We start from the raw sequence: 22,012 nt of genomic DNA, 5'->3' as shown, positions 1-22,012 counted from the left end.
CTAGATCGCAGTTGGTGAAGGAATCCCAATACTAGTCAGGCATCAAAATGAGATTCATCTGGCTAAGACAGGGTATAATAATAAAAAAAAAAAATAAGCAATATGATTTTGGGGATTTCAATTTCTTTAGACCTAAGAATCTTAGTTTTTGATTTCTTTGCAGTTTAAAGGAGCAAGTTATCTGACTTATGGCCTTTAATTTCAACTGGAATACAATAAAGTGAGGGAATAAATATTGGTTCAAATTTAGCATATTTTAATAATGCTGACATTTAAGTGGATGGAGTAATTTTCTATTGGCATTTGGATTTATTGCATAATACCCATGAGCCATTTCAGAACATATGGTTGGAAATATTTGATATAAGACTTAGACTAGAGTGTGAATATTTTTCCCTGGAAATGGCTTTCAGAGCCTTGAGGTTTAGGGGTAAAAGCTGAGCTGCTTATCAGTAATACTGAGAGTATTCACAGCAGAGCTATGTAATTGCAGATAGAGCAGTTCCATGAATGTGAAAATCTCACTTTCCTTACATAATATTGCTGACCAGTCTCCCCTTGGTTGACACTAGGATCAGTTGTTAAGCCCAGTGAATAAAGAATGTAAGATGATGTAGAGAGTTTGGGGAAGGAGCACTTGAGAGAGGAAAACTCGTCTTGAGAGAGGAAAAATATAGGAGGAATATATCTGCCCTTACTTCAACCTCCACACCCTCCAGCCCTGATTCCTCCCTAAAGAAGAGTGATTCCTAAAGGAGGAGTGAGTGATTGAACTGGGAAGACTGAAACAGGGAACTGAGCACAAATGCCTAACCCAGCTTTGGCTTCATTTCATGGCACTGCGTTTCTGAAATTGCCTGATTCTCTTCTCATCAGGTGGCAAGCTCACTGAGGCAGCCTCCCTTGTCTGCTGTTTAAGATTCTTTGCATTCAGCGAGGAGAGTGTAAGAAGCATAATTGATTAGAAATAAGAATGTGTTTAAAACATAAAGTTGTAAAACATTCCCAGGGGTGTTTTGTTGCTAGTCCTTGAAATACACTGAGTATAGCCAGGTAATCCCGCAACAAAGAGATCGCCCTGGCTTGGACGGATGGAGCAATCACAAACAAGCTATTCTTCCGTAAATTGTTTGATGGGCTGTTTGGGGCACCTCCTTGCCCCGTTCCTATCTCTTGGCTCTAAAGAGCTTAGATAACAGGCTTCTGTTTTTTGTTTTTTTCTCTTTAAATCTTTACATCAACATGTATTTTTCTCCTCCTGTGTTTGGTCTATCTTATTGTTAAGCGTTGACCTCCACCTCTGCTATGCAGTCCCAGAAAATTAAAGCCTTTTTCTATTTCAACCTACCATAGGTTTCTTCTAAATCATTGATCCCACACGTAACATGCTTCCTAGGCAGCCAGAATCACAGGTTCCCTATGTCCCTCCCTGAGTCTACCAGAGCCCATGATTTATACAAATATCAAACATGTTATTTAAATATTTTGAATAAAACTCCCAGGCTTACCATTGGAACTTTTGGCACTGTGATTTTTGGAAATGTTTCTTTATTTCACTGTCACTATCTATCTATCTAGCAATATATTTCCCATTAGCATCAGTGTATTTCCTCTAAAGTAACAGACTGTGCAAAAGTAACCAAGAATAAATGAATATTCCAGTGCCTCCAGAGTAATTCATAGACTTGAAAGAGAAGAAAACAGTACTGGAAAGGAATGAAATGTCATAAATATAGGGCACTGATTTTCAGTTACCACATAGGCAGGACTGAATCTATTCCTTTGTCTGTAATATTTGCATTTCAAAATTTATCTTGTTTTTTTCTTTTTTTGAAATGAATAAGCCAGAGCTGACCAGCAGAAATCACAAGCTCATGACCAATTTTTAGCACTGATATAAATTTCCCTTTGTTCTCTTACCCAGCCTTCCCCAAATCCTGTAAAAGTCAGTATGGCCCCAAACCTGATCACCTGTCTAGTTCTTACAAACCATTTCCTTAAAAGAGAGAAAATTATCAGACAGCTGCAGCAGTTCAGCTTACAGGGAAAACGTAGCATGTCATTTTCAAGGTAAGTATGCAGCTGTCTTCCTGTCACTTAAGGTTTTTTAAGACAAATCTAATTAAATGTCTACCTAAAAAGGCTGACAGAATAATTCTTAGCATACTAATGAAATTTGTCATAAGGCAGCACAACCATGATTCTGCTTCTATATTTTGCCTCTGGCTAGCAGACCTGGAAGCCCTTCTTATTTGAAGTAAAATGTGTAACTGCTTTCTTGACTAAAATACTTATGGTATATATTAAATTAAATTGTGTGTCATCTTTTAATTGAGCTTCTTTACTCAAGAGGAACTAGAACTTTCATCAGTATGGGGAATGTTGAATGCTTCCCTAGTGAAAAGAGGAATTTTTGTTTGGTCTTCTGAATTAACATGTTACTTAACTCTCTGGTCTCTACATTTTTTTTTTTTTCTGGTTTGTAACATAGTGAGAAAACTATTTTAAAAATATGTATTTAAATTAGGAACTGATATCAAGTCTAAGTATCAACTTTACTCATCTTCCTCAGTTCTCAGTTTTTTTTTCCCCTAATTTTAAGTTATGTAGCAGGCAAAACCTCTCTGAATTCTAAGCTTTTTATATAAAACTCTAACAAGCTTCTTTTCCCGTTATTATATGAGTTTGTTTCGAGGATCTGTATGTAATAATATGATGACTAAATTCTTAGCAGAGTTGCATTTTATTATCTATTGAGCAGATATCCCAGTTGAATGCCTCTTTATTTATGAATTTGTTTTGCTTATTTATGTATTTGTTTATATTCATCACAATTCAAATGGAACTGTAAATTGTTATTTTTTGAAAGATAGATTTGTGTCTATGAATTGAACTTGAAAATATGCACTATATGAGGCATTGGGTAGTGTCTGTATAGTGGTTCTTTAATTCAGGTTTACAGTCAATATTGCTAATGTGCACAGATTAGTACATACTGCATTAGTGCAGGCCTGTGTAACAGTTCTTACAACTATTACTTTGTCAAGTGGTTCACAATTTAAATATTTTGTAAGTACTAAGGAAAGACTATAATATAAAGAAGGCCAGTGGAGGTGAGTCCAAGGCATACTTTCTTATTATATCAATATAATGGAGATTAAAAAAAAATAGCGCGAGGAAAACATTTAATTTAAATGGGGGAAGAGTTCATATTCATAATACCTCCTTATCACATAGTTAGCTGTTGTTGTTGTTGTTTAACACTGGAAGGAGACTTCTAATATACCTGTGTATAAGAAAAGCACAGTGAGATCCAGGTTTGTTGAGGTTTTTTAAGTCCATGTAGTTAGCATCATTAGATAGAATCTGTGCTCTGACTCCTACAAAAAAGTGGTCCCTCAACACTGGGCTGTCATATATATAGAATTCTTATTTTCCCAAAATTCGTATCTCTGTAGCTATGATGTTACCTAGGAAAGAGAAAGTCATCAAACGTGAAAATATTCACTAGTAAAATGACCACTCTAATAGTCTGCTTAAAACTAGCTTTTGTTCCTGCTAACCATGTCAACTTCATTGTCTACCTCTTGATCCATTTACAGTACAATGCAAATAGATTTTTAAAGCATTATGTCAAATTTGGGGGGTGGGGGGGGATTAGAGGATTTGGTCAGGAGTATGTTAGGGTATTATATTTTTAAAACAAAGCCTTTATCAAGATCTGATCTAAAAGATCAGTTAACAGCTGCAGAAGAGAAAAATCTGTAAAGATGATGAAAGAACATGTTAAAGAGAATTAACTTCCAGTTAGTCTAAGAGCTTCATAGGGAAATTGATGAAACACTTCATATTTTGGCAAAATTTTTTTAATGTTCAAATCCATTGAGATGAAGAATACTATATAATAACGTGATATTTTGTCAAAAATATATGCAAAATCAATACCTGATTTAAAATTTTTATTAAAAAATGTTGTTTGTTAAATGCAAACTCCATACTCACTAGAAGTGTGATTTTTTTTCAAGAAAAAAATTCAAAATTATCCCAACATTTACTATGAAATGCTATTCTACATTTAAGTGAATTTACGATAAATCAATTTTACTCGAGTGTAAAATGCACCCCTTTTAAATATACCTATTCATGGATTAGACAAATACATACATCTGTGTAATCACTGCCACAATCAAGGGAAGGAACATTCCATCACCCTCACCTGAAAGTTTCCATTTGCTTTTGCAACATATTCCACCTCTCACTCCTGGCCCTCGGCAATCACTCTGGATTTACATTGTTTGTTTGTGTTTTTAATTTTGAAATGATTATGGACTCACAGGAAGGGCCTGTTGGAGGAGGTCATAGAGAGGATGTGACTATGGGTTGACCTGGGCAAGACCCAGGCAATTGGAGGCTTCTTACCCCCAACTCCCTGGAATGTATGTTCCACCCACTGCTCTGTAATAAATAAGAGCTGCTTCAAGGATGGAGCCTTGAGAGAGCCATGTGTTATTGAGACCATCTAGACTGTAGATGTGGCTGAACCCAGCTAAGGCCGCTACAGAAACTCAAGACCCTGGCGAAAGGGTACTGAGATCTACTTGGTTTTGCGCCGGAGACAAGCCTGGTAAGTTCCTTTGCTTATTAAACGTGCCACCTACCAATTGGAGTAATCTGCCTCTTTCTTGGTCTCTTTGCCCCCTGTGTATGGGGGGCCAGTTTTGAATTTCACCTGGCAACCCCAAGGTAGCCGCTGGCTGGTGGTGGAAGTTCAGATTCATAACCGACTCTGTGGCAAAGAAGGAGCAGTTTTTCCTTTAATCTTTGGCTGGAGTAGGGTGTGTAGTTGTCAAAAATGTTTCCTTCCAGACGTCTCTCTTCCTGAGCCTTTGGCTAGAGTGAGCAAGCTTTTCTGGGGGCTCTTTTATCTGTGCCTGCAGGAATAGAATTAATTTTTATATGAATCTTGTGTGCTGCAATCTTGATAACAAACATTAATTCTGGTAGCTTTTTGGTAGATTCCATCAGATTTTCTGCATAGGTGATCAGGTTCTCTGTGAATAAAGACAGTTTTACTTCCTTTTCAGTCTTGGTCTTTTCTTTTTCCTTGGTCTTTTCAGTCTTGGTCTTTTGTACGGGCTAAAACTCCAGTACAATGTTGAGTGTAAATGGTGTTGGTAGATTTCCTTGTCCTGTTCCTGATCTTGGGAGAAGCATTCAATTCTCATAATTAAGTGTGAGGTTAGCACAGGTTTTTCTTAACTGTCCTTTATCAGATTCAGGATGTATCCTTGTTTTGTGTTTGCAGAGAGACATTGTTTTCCTTGACTTTTTTTGGTCTTATGATGGGGAATGGATGTTTTTCTCTATGCTCTGAGAGTATCCCGTGGCTTTTGTTTTTTAAATTGTTATAAGGTGAAATAGACTGAGAAATATTCAAATAGTAGACCAAACTACAAACAGATCCTGGGATAAAGCCCATAAGGTCATGCGATATTATTATATATGCTTTGGACTTGATTTGCTAATAATTTGTTTAGAGTTTCTGCATCTATGTTCATGAAGAAATTTGTAGTTTTCTTATAATGTCTAGAGTAATTCCAGCATCTTGGAATGAACTAAAGAATCTTTCCTCCTCTTCAATTATCTGGAAGAGTTTGCTTAGGATTAGTATTATTATTATTTCTTTAAATATATGTAGAATTTACCATTAAATCATATGGGCCTGAGGTTTTCTTTAAGGAAAGGTTAACAATAAATGCAATGTCATTAATAGATATACAGGTCTTCATGTGTTCTATTTCTTTTTGAGTGAACTTATGTTGTTATTGTTGTTTCAGGTGGGAGGGTAAATATTACCATGAGTCCATTTCTGTTACTTCACCATAAGGGGTAGCAAAATCCTCTTTCCTTTCCATTTAAACACCTCAAGTGGATACTGTTTAAGGGCATGCCTACCCTATACAGGGAAATACCATGCGTAAGATTCCTCCTATACTTACCTACGGGGAAGAAGAAAACACAAATGATTAGATTGATATAATAGGCTGTGCGTTTTTAAATTAAATATTTAAAATTATAGTAAGAACAAACTTCTCCTTTCTCATGTTATAGTAGGATACCACCACTGAAATAAATGATATTTTGGATGTTTAGAAAAATCATTTATCTTTACCTTAAAGATAAATTTAGAAATCCAGTCCCAAGCCCTGAAAAGTCAGAGATAAATTTCTTGACATATATATATATACATCTGGAAAATTATTTGGAACTTTAGACATTTTTCTTTAAGCTCTTTATTGGAATATAATTGCTTTACACTTTTGTACCAGCTTTTGAGGTACACCAAAGTGAATCAGCTGTATTTATACATATAGCCTCATATCCCCTCCCTCCCACAACTCCCTCCCACCCTCCCAGTCCTGGACCTCTAAGGCATCACCCATCATCCAGTTGATCTCCCTTTGTTATACAGCAACTTCCCACTAGCTATCTGTTTTACAGTTGGTAGTGTATATATGTCTATGCTACTCTCTCACTTCGTCCCAGCTTCCCCTTTGCCCCTGCCCCCCCCCAACACTGTGTCCTCCAGTCCATTCTCTGCATCTGCATCCTTATTCTTGCCCTATCACTGGGTTCATCAGTACCTTTTTTTTTTTTTTTCTTTTTTTTTTAGATTCCGTGTATATGAGTTAGCCTACAGTATTTGTTTTTCTCTTTCTGGCTTACTTCACTCTGTATCACAGACCCTAGGTCTATCCACCTCATTACATATAGCTTCATTTCATTCCTTTTTATGACTGAGTAATATTCCATTGTGTATATGTGCCACATCTTCATTATCCATTCATCTGTTGATGGGGATTTAGGTTGCTTCCATGTCCTGGCTATTGTAAATAGTGCTGCAATGAACATTATGGTACATGTTTCTTTTTGGATTATGATTTTCTCTGGGTATATGCCCAGTAGTGGGATTACTGGATCATATGGTAGTTCTATTTGTAGTTTTTTAAGGAACCTCCAAACTGTTTTCCATAGTGGCTGTACCAACTTACAGTCCCACCAACAGTGCAGGAGAGTTCCCTTTTCTCCACACCCTCTCCAACATTTATTGTTTCTAGATTTTTTGATGATGGCCATTCTGACGAGTGTGAGGTGATACCTCATTGTGGCTTTGACTTGCATTTCTCTAATGATTAGTGATGTTGAGCATCTTTTCATGTGTTTGTTGGCTATCTGCATGTCTTCTTTGGAGAAATGTCTATTTAGGTCTTCTGCCCATTTGTGGATTGGGTTATTTGCTTTTTTGGTATTAAGCTGTGTGACCTGCTTATATATTTTGGAGATTAATCCTTTGTCTGTTGCTTCGTTGGCAAGTATTTTCTCCCATTCTGAGGGTTGTCTTCTTGTCTTGTTTATGTTTTCTTTCACTGTGCAAAGGCTTTTAGGTTTCATTAGGTCCCATTTGTTTATTCTTGATTTGATTTCCATTATTCTAGGAGGTGGTTCAAAAAGGATCTTGCTTTGATGTGCATCATAGAGTGTTCTGCCTATGTTTTCCTCGAGGGGTTTTATAGTGTCTGGCCTTACATTTAGGTCTGGAGACAGTCTGTTTACACCTGAGCCGCCAGCATCCCTCTGCAACAGGCACCGTCTTGGCTGACTGAGCCGCCGTGACCCAGGCAGGGCACCCTGAACTTTAGGAATTTTGACAAAAACCATTTTTGATTATTTCTTACTGATTTTAATTTCCTGAACAGAAGATGGGATCTAAAATTGTTCCTAGACTTGTAAAGATGTATTATTATAGAAATATAAAATTATTTATGGCTTATAAATATACATCTAGAGAAGAACATTATTTAATGATACATCTAAAACCATGATGATGGTTAACTCTGAGATGAAGAGAAAGGGAGAAAAATCATACAGGGGAAATTTTAGCACAGGACTTAAATATATTGGTGATATTTTACTTAAAACAAATCTAATGTGACAGAAATTAAAATTTGCAAGATATGTCTTCTATTTTACTCATTTTTGAGATTGAACTCAAACTTGAGAGAAAATTATAAGAATATACATTGCTCCAGAATATTTTTAAAATAATATTATCCAAATATCTAAAAACAGCTTAGTTGGAATGCCAAACTTTCCATTTGTGGGTTTCTTTAAAACCCATAATGTTTATTTTAAAAAGTATATATGAGTATATGAGTGCCTTAAATAGTGTACACATGGAAAAGAAAAATAATCAAAATCATATTGCTTCTTTTCAAACAGCCTATGCAGACATTTAAAAATTCTGTCAGGAATACAATTATCAGAGTCCCATTTCTTCCCTTAGGCTTTACTTAACACATTCTGAAGTATAATAAATTAAAGGTTAGATTTACACTTGAAAACCTTCATCTGGTTTTATAAATGTAAATGATGTTATGCGAAAGCTAACCAATTCAGTGAAGAACTCAGTCTACCAAATCAGTTGATTTTTCCTACAAAATCTCAAGTAGCAGAACAGGTACTTTTTGTGCAAATTTTGAGCCCATATTGATATTAAGTTCACAATCTATTAAAGAAAATTTGTACTTTCATAAATATATACCAGCTATTTTGCTTTGTTTAGAAGAATTCAATTACAATACACTTTGAATTCTTATCTGTGTTATAAAATTAAAAATCATAAGTCACAGTGGTTACCCAGCAACTGAGGTTTTGATTATATGAATTGCGTATTTTTCTTCCTTTTGTATCTCTTGTGTTGTCCAGAACTGTAACAGAAACTCATTACTGCTTAATCAACATTTGTTGATTTACTGATTGATTTATTAAGTGGCAAATGATCCAATGTCTGTTAATCCTAGTGATTAATTCTTTCTATGTGTATCAGCACAAAACTAATTCCCATTTATAAATTCACACTGGTTTCTAATATGTAAATAATGATATGTTCCTCAAAATTTAATTTGCTATTCTTGGTCTTGAATGCATAAAGCATATGACTGTATTTTTTCATTTGAAAGCCCCAAATCTAAATTCCAAATCCTAATTCTATGATATGGTATCATTTCCACTAAATCACCATTTCTAATGATACTAATATATGATCAATATGTAACTAATTAGTTTATATTTCCTTTGCATAAATTTAGTTGCCATTTATTACCGTTAACATACTCACATAAGAAGACTTATTTCAAAAACTTAAAGATATTCCTGTGACATGTGTCTATTTTAGATTTTAAAAGAAAAAAGTTGCCTTCAAAAACTTTCCTAAGATTCAGCAATTACCATTAATCCTTTAAGGCCATTCGTTTTTTGAGGGAAAAAGTATTTGTCACCTAAATTTTGATGCCATCGGACGAGTTTTTTTTTTTTTTCTTTTTTCTTTTTTGCATGTAACAGATCCAGTGATTAATTCATATGTCTGTGGGTGGCTAAATCTTATTGCTCTGTTCTGGAGAACACAAGATTTGTTACTCCTCTGAGAGTCACTTAATACTTGATCTAGTTCACATGAGAGAATTCTAAATTGATAAAGAAATCCCTGAGGAAGGTTGCAGATGACTTGGATATCTTTTCTGGAACAGTAGTTTTATATAACAACATACCACAGTAATGGGTCTTCTATAATTCATAGCAAGCCATTAAATGATTTAATACACCTTTGGTATTTATCTACAGGGTCATGAACCACTTCACTGATAAACATGTGACCTATGCGGGCATTATCATTCACTCTATGCACTGTACCCTGTCTCCTCTTCCCTCCCCTCTGAGCCTATTTATCTTCAGAAGAAACAGCGCTTTCTGCATCTTCAATCCATTGGTCTTCATCAGTTATTTCTTTTTCGGACATGACCAATTGCCACTTTAACTTTCTGAGTCTTTAGAGTGTGTTGTATTTTGATTTTCTGTCTTATGAACTTTGTTTTCTTGCCCCTTCTTTTTATAGTTCAAATATCTCTCTCATTCTTTGCTGTCAACCCAAGCTTCTTGATCACTGTTTCTGAAACACTGTTATTTGAGGTATCCAAACATGAATTTTTTCATAAGCAGATGACATTATTATGAAATTATTCTCATAATTTAAAAAATTAGCATACCCATATATATAATTTTGATGAAGTGTCTTCAAATTTTTGCATCTTTTTAAACTGAACTGTCTTATTATTAAGTAATAAAATATATATATTATAGGTAAAAGTCACTTAACAAATATTTTCTTCTATTCTCTGACATCTCTTCCTTTTGTAATATTGTCTTTTGAAGACTGGAGATGTTGAATTTTGTCAAAGTCAAATTAACATTTTTTTCATCTAGGGTTAGTGCCTATGTGTCCAATTAATACATTTTTGCCTAAAATAAGATTGAAAAATCTGTTTTCTTCTGGAAATTTAGTTTTAACACTTAGGTTTCTGATCCATTTTAACTTAATTTTTCCATATGGTGCTAAGGAAGAGTTGTTTGTTCATTTTGTACATATGGATATTCAAATATTTCAGAAATATTTGTTACAAAAAGACTTGTTTCCTCAGTAACTTACCTTGGCAATGCTGTGGCAAATCAATTGACCATATATGTGTGGGTCTATTTCTGGACTCATTATTATATTTTGTTTAAATATTTAACCTTACATGTATACTAGACTGCCTTGATTACTATAGGTTTATAAGTCTTGAAAACTAACTGAAGAATGTTTGTATTTTGTCTTCTCTGAATGTTTCAGAACATAAAATTCTGGGTTGACAGGCCAGATTTTTTTTTCCCCTCCCCTGGCATTTTTTGTTTTTCTTTATTTTTATTTTTCATCAGTTTGGCCACCTATATGTGGTTTACTTTATATTTACCTTCTTGAGGTTTAATAAGTTTGTCAGTAAGCAAATCTTTTTTACATGATTTGTTATATTTTGGTCATGACTGTTTTGTTCATTTATTCTGCTCCTCTGGGTCTGCTCATCTTTTGTTATCCCAGTTTCATGTATGTTAAGACTGCTTAGTATTTTCCCATAGTAGTAATGTAGTATTGTGTACTAAACGTTTTAAGCAATGCCTTGTATAAAATCTGGTGCCTATTGTTTCTCCCATACTCCCTGAAGAGGGAGTTTTTTCTACGGGGTATTTGATCACCTTGAAAACATTACCTGAACTAGTGGAGTGCTGGTTTAAAATTTGGTTATTGCAGTTATGTCTCATTTTCCCCTAATCCTGAATCCTTATTCCTGACATGTAATATTTACTCAGAAAGCATGAACCTACTGGGGTTTCAATATAAAGTGAAAGTTGTTTACCTTCTAAGTTGGTAGGAATCAAACACTAAATACTATGTCCCTCACTGTACACAGCAGCTGAAATTTGTGCTCAATTTTCAGCCTCCTGTCCCAGACATATGCTGTTCACAGATCAGCCAATAGTTTGAGAAGAGTTTATATATGTATTTGGGGACTTACTCCTGTGACCCCACCCCCACCCTCAATCTAGACTTTCCTTTCTCAATTTACAGCTATTTGACAGCCTGAATCTCTATCCTCTGTTGCTTGATGCTAATAAGATCAACGCTTTGACTGAGTTCTAGCCTGTAGAGGGCTCTCAGTGGAAGAACCATGTAAACACATATCTCACCCTTATTTTAAGCTTTCCTTTCTTTCAAGGATCAAATATCTGCAAGTCTCTGCCTACTTTGATAGCTCTAATAAGTATTTAATAAATATTTCTTATTAAAAACATATATTTTAACAGAAACTCAGGTGCAGGTTAGCTGGGTCCTGTGGCTCAGGGTCCCTCACAAAGTTGCCATCAAGGGAAGGAGGAGAGCTGAGTCATCTGAGGGCTCAACTGGGGTAAAATCTGCCCCTAAGCTCACACACCTGACTGTTGGCAACCATAAATTCTCACTGGATTTTGATCTTAAGTCCTCACAATGTGGCAGCTTGTTTCTTCCAGCATGAGGGCTGCCAGCCAGGGGGAGCAAGGCGGAAGCTGGTCTTCTGTAATCTAATCTCAGAGTTGATACTGTTATTTCCACCATATCCAGTTTGTTAGAAAACAGTTGTTACTGGGTCAAGCCCATATTGAAGGGGAGGGGATTACACAAATGCATGAATACCAGGAAGCAGAGATCATCGGGGATCATCTCAGTAAAGGTCCTGGGTTGGGGGGTGGGGGTGGGGGAAGACATGTAAACATTGCCATTCTCTCAAGGGTGGAATACCTCCTGCCAATCTCTGACTGCCTCAGTTACTCTCTAAAATATGATACATATATATTTTTATATTTAAATTCATACATATTAAATAAAAAATTATGTATGTCTATGTGGGCAGAGTTCATAATTAATGTCTGTAGGAGGATAATTGATTATAGGACTCTCCCACAATTACCAAGAGTGGAGCTTCTTTTGAGGCATTTTTGTTGTTGTTGAATACTATATTCATCACTGCTAATGATTACTATTTATTTTCTTCAATGACATAAAAATCACAATTATTATTTCCCTTTAAACTTCTGTGTGAGTGGGCTTTGATATAGTTATTCCATCAGTTATTCTGTTGAGACCAGTTTGCAAAGTCATAGAACAAATTATACATTGTTAATACCTTTTTTGACTTCATGTATGTTTTAATATCTGAAGTCAAACTCATCAGGCTGTGTTAACATTTTTTAAAAATTTGCTTATTTTATTCCTCCATTTTTCTCTTTAGGGAGTCATCATGTTCTAATGATGGTATATAAATTGTCTAATGAAGAAATGAGTAAAGAGCTGCAAAATTAATAACTTTATTAAGCAAAAGATCTCTTTTTAGGACAGCAAGCTGCACAAGTATTTGTGTGTGTGAACTTCTCTAATAGACTTTAGCCCAACTGCAGGTGTCTTGCATACATACAATCCTTGTGATATCATTCACTTTAATTTTTGTTCTCAAATTATTTCTACTTCCATTTAATTAACCATATTATGCTGAGGTTTGGGCAACAATTCACTTTAATAATCATCTGCATATTTCAGCAAAATTAGTTTAGGAACAGAAATAAGTAAATATATATGTGTATACACATTATATATAATTTTACTTTCAGCACATGACAGATTCTTCTTTTGCTTCAAACATGATAGCTTGGAAGAATAGCTTGAGAATTACATTGAGGAAATCAGCTGCTCCCTGAATCTCCATGGTTTATATGCACGGCTGTGGTTGTTGACCTTAGAAAAGCTTATTACCCGGGGTGTGTTTAGTTCCCTCCTCCATGAATTATGGCTAATATGTCTTTTCTACTATTATCCATGGATGTTGAGAATTAATGAGTTAACATTTGCTGAGTTCTTTCAAGTCCTCAAAGGTGTTATTAACATCTTATATTAGTCTCAACCTCTTTCATACATTCTCAGATATAATTTCACTAGTTAAGGAAGGGGAAAAAAAATAATAGCAATATCAGTTTGCAGGGGGAGAATATTATTTATATCCTAGTTTTAATTAATGTAAAGCAGCTCAGACTTGAAAAATATATATTTATAGTATATATGTGAGAGTTTTGTAATATTCGAAACATTTGTTTTTCATGGGGCAGAACATTAATATTGCTCCAAAAATTCCTTAGAGCAAAATGTTCCATTGTGGGGTCTTAACTTTTTTAAGAAAATGTAATGGCTCTTATAAAGGGCAATAGTTATAAACCAGCGCTTACCCAGAATATCCCAGGGTTCCCACTAGTGCTGCTTACAACTTGGGAATCCTCTCTAGTCTCGCCCTTATTTTCCTTGGCTGGCTGCTCCCAGCGCTGTCTGTTTAGTCCTCTGGTCTCATGTGCTCAGGAGCTGGTCTGGATAGAGGGGAGTCTGGTATCCACAGAGGCAGGAGGGAACAGTGGAGGCAGGAGAAAGGGCAGATTGAAAATTAGGGTGTAAAAGTTAAATACACATAAGTTTGCTCCCCTCACCTCTCTCAGGAAGGCTGTTCTCAGATGTCTCTGACCTGATTCTATTTCTCATACTCCTTAATGATCATGTTTCTCATCTCAGATCTCTCCTATGGCTCTAGTTTCTTACATGAAAATTTCAGGATCAGGAGGAATCTGATTCTAGACATTTTATGAAGTATGGATAGGTTTCCCACATCTATTTACAGGCATACATGCTAACAGCACAGCTACCACTCACTTAGGAGTAATTTTCACTCCCTTCCATCTGTCTCAGACATAAGGGAAAGTCATCACAGCCCTAAGCTGTGTGTAAGTGGCACCCAGGCCTGGAATAAGGAATAGAGCAGAGTAGGGACACAGTGGGCAGCAATGAAACTTTGGAGACGTGAGGAACCATCAGAAGTTGTTCCTTCTTTCTCCATTTTTCCCAAGGTATTTTCTTTCCCACTGCAAGGCAGTTCCCTGATTACCTCCTATTCCTGTACTGAATCCCTAGGATGCTACTTAAGTTCCCCCTTTACATGTTACCACTTTTGCTTTTGGCAGTGAATCCTCACCAACATGACCTACCATAGAACAGATGTGTGTTATTGTCCCCAAGTAAATGAAGTATATAGTGCACCATAGTCACTTACGCACATGTATAGTCAAGATTTTTCATTAAAAGACAGAAAGAAATATTAAAAATTGTCCATTCATGCCCCCACAAAAAAATATTAACAGTGATCTGCTTTTCAGAGGCGATGGGAAGAGATAAGAAAGGATTTTTGGGGAGAATAAAGCTATGTGGAGAAATAATAGCAACCCCAACTTAAAAAGGAGAGAAAGCTGATAGTAGGTGTCTTGATCTCCCATTATTCCTTCAGTCCAACTTCTGTACCATATCTGGTCAATAAAAGTGGTGCAAATTAACCAGAGGGTTGCTGAAGTCAGTGCTACTGTCGTAGTCTTAGCCACAAGGTCTAGAATCACCCTTAATATTTCAACACAGCAGTATATCACAAAGCTTAACTGGCTGCATTACTTTTTTCATTTCACTTACCTCACAAAATACAACCGTAAATCTTATATGACAACCTTTGAACATTGATTATTTTGTATAGCCAGTTTCCACTCTGATTGTAGGTGTGGTGATGGTAATAAAAGGAATACCTAGGGATACTATTGAGTTGTATTACAGGGAGCCTAATATCAGCGAGTTGATTACATATAGTCAGTTATGTTTTGAGTTGATTTAGTTTCATGGTGCCACTTAGGAAGGCAATCCTTTTATACAGTATTTTTTTTTCTATGATAAAATGTATTGTCTATGCCAAATCATTGATGTGTAAATGTCGATTTTGGAATAGCTTTTACTCATAATCAGGGCCTGTTTAATAATAGGCCAAATCACATCTCCTTTACTAAATACAAAGCCGACATGGTATGATATTTGGTTTAAATAATGCTCCTCCAATTCCAGCAAAAAGTCAGTCCCCTGGTCATGGATCATATCTGGATAATCAAGATGTATCCGAAGTTTGTATGATGGAACCCCTTTGTTTAATCAGCTTTTTAAATGTTAAGATTGACTTTTCATCAGAATGTTCATTTTGAGATATTCAACAATTTTAATGATTTTTGCATGAATTGAAAAATTATAGCAGGAGAAATTGAGGGGAAGAGGCTAATGTGATATGGTACTCTTATAAAACTGTTAGTTGGCTCTCATTGCTTATTTCTGGTCTTATTTTCTGTATTGCCTGACCCGAGAAACAGTCTTAGTATCTTGCCACAGGGATGTCCATATGGGGATATTTTCTGGGCTGTTGTGGCTGCTGCAGCTGCTGCTGGCTCATGGATCTTTGCAATATTGTGGATACCCAGTCTTGATCCTGCAGAGCATCAGAGCAGTCGGGTGCTTCTCCAGCTGTGTCTCATTCTTTCGTAGCCTCTGTAAGACGACATGGGAGGGTGATTATAATTTCCTGAAGTGCTTCTTTGCCATTCAAAAACATGTGCCAGAACACATTGGAGATGTATGAGAGTCTTCACTGTAGTGACAATAAGATCTCAAGGGAGGACTAAGAATTGAGGAGAAATGAGAATTGAATTGAGAGGGCCTATCTTTTTGGGAGTCATTCTTTTGTACTATAGTAGGGGATGGCTTAAGAGGAAGTGCTTTGAAAGGAGAGTGTTTCTCTTCTTTCATACCTTCATGCCTAGATATGTTTTCCTCACTCCTTCCTCTTTCAAGCCCTTCTTTCAGGCTAGTGTAAAGACACTCCTTCAAAAGGGCACTAATTAATATCAGAGACAACAGAATATCATTTCATTTAAAGACCTGCCTCATATTAGCATTAGCTTTCTCACCATAACTTTCAAAAAATATACTCCCTGTGATTATCATGTAAAGTAAGTAATCTTTCCTTATCTGGAGGCTTAAATATCATTATACATATACATTTGACTTTCTGCTAAAGGAAATATTGCAGAGTGGAACTGTCCACAAACTCATCATTAACTCTAAATAATATTTACTAAAAGATTAGTCAATACATGGTTGAAAATACATTTAATGTCTTTAATGAAAATAATATAATTTAGGGACACTTTTATCATCATAAAGATAGCATCCAAATTTTTCTAGTAGAAATTCAATGTATTGTGAGCAAAACTATCACATTAGTTTCTTGACTGAGAATAGTCAAAATATTACCGTTAATCAGTTCTTTGTCTACTGTCCTGACCTCAGGACTTTGTTCTATTTCAGGTTCACGATAGGCACGAAATAAATACCTGTTGTGTACATAGTGAATGAACATCAATTTGTCACTCTGCCACCTTTGTAAGTATGCAAGCAGACATTGCCTAGGCGACTAAGCCTCCAGTGCTTTGTGAGTCTGTCTCCCTGGCTGGCTCTCCCCCCTCATAACATTAGCATAATTCTCCTCATATCCAAACAACTCACAATGCTTTCATTGTTCAGTGACTCAGTCTCTGATTCACGTGCATCAGAGCCAAGCCACGTAACTTCAAGTTTAAATCATCTACTTCTCTGTTGTTGGCTCCCTCAAATCTCTTCCTTCCCTTTCTCAGAGCATCCTCTTCTCTCTCCATCAGATAAGCCCTGGTGTCTATCTGTGTGAGTGAAAATATTTTAGAGTAACACCTATCATTCCAGTTCAGGTCTTTTGTTTGATAACCATGTTCTCTGTGCCACTCCCTTCCATGTCCCTTTGTCATGATGAAAATAAGTATTTTTTTAAAGGCTTAGAAACAAGAAGAAAAAAAGACAAAGCCTTATAATTCTCAACTGCCTATAGGCTACTCAGAATTTTGAACTATGATACCCAGAAAAATGACAGTGTGACTGAATAGATCTTTCCTACTTCATTTACTCCATGATGGTAGCTGATGAGAGACTTAAAAGTACACTCTGAAAGTGAAGAGGGTGGGTCACCTCCCACAAAAGTAGATTGAACATTGTATATTTTCTTGTGGTTATTATGTAATTCTAAAGGGTAGATCACCTTCTAATATTTTTTTCTGATTCATAGTAACTTTAATTTTAATATATACCTTTATTATTAGTGTAATAATCTGTAGACTTGTTACTCTAACTTCCCAAAGTAAAGAGTTAAACATATGTATGTATTTGTGTTGTACATAATATACACATTTTTGTAAAATTTCATCATTTACATTATTATTAACATCAACATATTAACAGATGCTAATATTATTATTAACATAACATTTCATATGACAGTAGATGCTATTTTAGGTGGTCCTCATGTATGATTTTATTGCTCTTTAAATAGTGAAAGTCTCCCAAATCTTTGATGTCTGGCCACTGTGGCATATTTTTAACTTTTTAAAAATGCTACGTGCAGCATCATAATTTATTGAGATGTTAAATCTTGGCTTTTTTGTCTTGAATTTTGCATTGAATTCACCAAATACTCAAGATTTTGTATTCCTTGCCTTGGGAGTACTGAAAGCAAAAGTTACAAGTCACTTACTCTTTTTCAGTAGCCTGAGTTCTTTGAGAGGCTTATGCAAGGTAAGAAGGGCAGTCACCTTTAAGAGTGGGAAGTTGATGGCTGTTAGCTGTACTACTAGAAGTGTTTTCTTGGTTGGTTTCCTCTTAAGGACCCAAGTGATACATCTAGGCATACTGTAACCTGGGGACCAGGGATCCTTTATACGATCTGTTTCGCATGCCCAGGATTGCACAAAAATAGCAGAGCATCTGGGCTTAAAAGTGTCACAAAACCATACTGCCTACATCTCTTTCGTAACTAGTGAACTGAAGCTGGAGAGGCTTTCTCAGACTAGTCTGTTCAGGTTAAGATCTGGGATATGGTGTAGCTGTGAGAAATTTGGCAGGAAACCAGAATTATGACACAGGTTGAATTCCCCATCATCTTGCAGGATGAGAGTCATTTTTAATTCACTTTAAAGGGAAATATAAAAGTGGTATTTCTTCTCTGTCTGATTTCCTAGTGTAAGGTTTCTATTCACATCACTGGCTCTTTTTCTACCTCAAAGCTCAAGTCATTGTCTCTCTGGTTCTGATCTCTTCATCTAGCTACTTTATGATATTAAATGTCACTTTCTCAAGAAATACTTTTGTTACCCTTCTTTCTAGACTAGGCCAGTTTCCCTCATTATGATCTGAATTGGCCGTCTGTATTTTCCTTTGTGTCATCTATCATAATTTATGTAAATAATTAATAGTATTATTTTAATTATTGCCTGTTTCACCCTCCCCAACAAGAATGTAAATTCCAGAATGAGAGAGCTCCACCTACACTGATTACTGCCCTCTCTCCATACATTAGCATAGGTTGTATAATTGTGTAGAGCAGGCACTCAGTGCATATTGATTGGATGAAAGAGTGAATATAGAAGTGAACGACTTAATGTAAATTTGACTTGGAGATGAAGTTTTGTCAGATATCATTTGGGAATAGTAAGAAGAAAATGCCTAAGGCAGATTTCAAGACACTGGGGAAATACTGGGTTGGCGCTGAATACCTACCAATTTTCCACCAAGCGTTCTTGAGCAAGGTGTCTCCCTCTTGTGGATACTATAGTCCTCAAGCTTAAGGTACTTGAATCCCCAAGTCCCATCTCTTTCTGTCTCTCTCTCTCTCACACACACACACACACACACACACACACACACAAAGTACCCCCCACCCCTGATGCACACACCTCTGCCACCACCATCTCAGGGGCAAAGATTGATAGTCATGTAAAGAACAGGAAGGAGAGACTTAAAATAGCCTTGATCACTAGGTGGTGCTTATTCTACTTATTTGGCCATTTTTTAAATGTATATCTTTTCTAGCTTACTGTAAACTAATGATGGGACTATGTAGAGACTACATAAAATAATATAGAGACTATGTCTATTTTGTTCACTGTCGAATATCCACTAGATGGTACATAGATGACATCAGTAAATAAACGAATAGAAATTACATTTGTGAATAAATGAATGGGTGTGCTAATAAAACAGGTTGGGTAAACTAATACTAGTAGGGAAACAATTAGTGGAAAATACTCCATAAGCAACTTAAGAGAAAGATGCTTCTAAGACAAAAGTAGCAATGACAGCAAATTGATAGTTTGACATTAGTTATGAATATTATATTTCTTGGCTAAGTTGTTCATACTTTGAAAGAAAAAATTACTTTAAAATCAATTTATAGATGAGGAGGGGAGGGAGTGGCGCGCGCGCCATTTCTAGTCGTTTTCAAAGCGCCTTGCGCTGATTCTCACGGCCCCGGCAGCCGGCCCCAGCTCTGTCCTGCAGCATAATAAAATGGCTAATCAGGTGAATGGTAATGCGGTACAGTTAAAAGAAGAGGAAGAACCAATGGATACTTCCAGTGTAACTCACACAGAACACTACAAGACACTGATAGAGGCAGGCCTCCCACAGAAGGTGGCAGAAAGACTTGATGAAATATTTCAGACAGGATTGGTAGCTTATGTCGATCTTGATGAAAGAGCAATTGATGCTCTCAGGGAATTTAATGAAGAAGGAGCTTTGTCTGTACTACAGCAGTTCAAGGAAAGTGACTTGTCACATGTTCAGAACAAAAGGGCATTTTTATGTGGAGTTATGAAGACCTACAGGCAAAGGGAGAAACAGGGGAGCAAGGTGCAAGAGCCCACAGAGGGACCAGATGAAGCAAAGATCAAGGCCTTGCTCGAGAGAACTGGTTATACCCTGGATGTAACCACAGGACAGAGGAAATATGGTGGTCCTCCACCAGACAGTGTGTACTCTGGCGTACAACCTGGAATTGGAACAGAAGTCTTTGTAGGTAAAATACCAAGAGATTTATATGAAGATGAGTTGGTGCCCCTTTTTGAAAAGGCTGGTCGCATTTGGGATCTACATCTTATGATGGATCCACTGTCTGGTCAGAACAGAGGGTATGCATTTATCACCTTCTGTGGAAAGGAAGCTGCACAGGAAGCTGTTAAACTGTGTGACAGCTACGAAATTCACCCTGGTAAACACGTTGGAGTGTGCATTTCTGTGGCAAACAACAAACAGGCTTTTTGTTGGATCAATTCTGAAGAATAAGACTAAAGAAAACATTCTGGAAGAATTCAGTAAAGTCACAGAGGGTTTGGTGGACGTTATTCTCTATCATCAACCCGATGACAAAAAGAAGAATTGGCGGTTCTGCTTCCTTGAGTATGAGGATCACAAGTCAGCAGCACAAGCCAGACGCTGGCTGATGAGTGGAAAAGTAAAAGTATGGGGAAATGCAGTCACATTGAATGGGCTGACCCTGTGGAAGAACCAGATCCAGAAGTCATGGCTAAGGTGAAAGTTTTATTTGTGAGAAACTTGGGTACTACAGTGACAGAAGAAATATTGGAAAAGTCATTTTCTGAATTTGGAAAACTTGAAAGAGTGAAGAAGTTGAAAGATTATGCATTTGTTCATTTTGAAAACGGAGGAGCAGCTGTTAAGGCCATGGATGAAATGAATGGCAAAGAAATAGAAGGGGAAGAAATTGAAATAGTCTTAACCAAGCCACCAGACAAGAAAAGGAAAGAGCACCAAGCTACTAGACAGGCCTCCAGAAACGCTGCGTGTGAAGATTACTGCTATAACCCTCCTCCTCGCATGCCGCCTCCAAGTAGAGGTCGGGGTCGTGGTGGGGGGAGAGGTGGATATGGCTACCCTCCAGATTACTATGGCTATGAAGATTACTATGGCTATGATTATCACGACTATCGTGGAGGCTATGAAGATCCCTACTACGGCTATGATGATGGCTATGCAGTAAGAGGAAGAGGAGGAGGAAGGGGAGGGCGAGGTGCTCCACCACCACCAAGGGGGCAGGGAGCACCACCTCCAAGAGGTAGAGCTGGCTATTCACAGAGGGGGGCAGCTTTGGGACCACCAAGAGGCTCTAGGGGTGGCAGAGGGGGTCCTGCACAACAGCAGAGAGGCCGTTGTCCCCGTGGATCTCGGGGCAACCATGGGGGCAATGTAGGAGGCAAGAGAAAGGCAGATGGGTACAACCAACCTGATTCCAAGCGCCGTCAGACCACCAACCAACAGAAATGGGGGTCCCAGCCCATCGCTCAACAGCCGCTTCAGCAAGGTGGTGACTATTCTGGTAACTATGGTTACAATAATGACAACCAGGAATTTTATCAGGATACTTATGGGCAACAGTGGAAATAGACAAGTGAGGGCTTGAAAATGATACTGACAAGATATGATTGGCTCTAGATCTACATCCTTCAAAAAAAATTGGCTTATCTGTTTCATCTTTAAGTGGCAATTTGCTGCCATTTGTATGGGGCTGAGGAAATCACTATTGTGTATATACTCAAGTCTTTTTATTTTTTCCTCTTTTCATAAATGCTCTTGGACATTATTGGGCTTGCAGAGTTCCCTTATTCTGGGAGTTACAATGCTTTTATCGTTTCAGGCTTCATTTTAGCTTCAAAACAAGCTGAGCACACTGTTAAATCATGATTTTGCAGAACCTTTGGTTTTGGACAGTTTCATTTTTTGGATTTGGGATAGATTACCTAGCAGTATGGAGTATGCTGTAAATAAAAATAC

At 36.8% G+C, this 22,012-nt stretch overlaps 1 protein-coding gene across 1 annotated transcript; it reads left to right on the top strand.

Annotated features, from left to right (window-relative positions):
• The first annotated feature begins 19,711 nt into the window (after positions 1-19,711).
• LOC130851660 (heterogeneous nuclear ribonucleoprotein R-like) lies at positions 19,712-21,646 on the top strand. Its single transcript, XM_057732283.1, is given in 3 exon segments — positions 19,712-20,470; positions 20,472-20,700; positions 20,703-21,646. Coding segments are annotated over 3 exon segments (1,890 nt in total). The 5' UTR covers positions 19,712-19,732; the 3' UTR covers positions 21,626-21,646.
• Positions 21,647-22,012: the final 366 nt, after the last annotated feature.

The sequence above is a fragment of the Hippopotamus amphibius genome, chromosome 4 (assembly GCF_030028045.1).
Source record: "Hippopotamus amphibius kiboko isolate mHipAmp2 chromosome 4, mHipAmp2.hap2, whole genome shotgun sequence".
NCBI classification, from domain to species: Eukaryota; Metazoa; Chordata; class Mammalia; order Artiodactyla; family Hippopotamidae; genus Hippopotamus; species Hippopotamus amphibius.
This window is presented reverse-complemented; position numbering and strand designations above follow the sequence as displayed.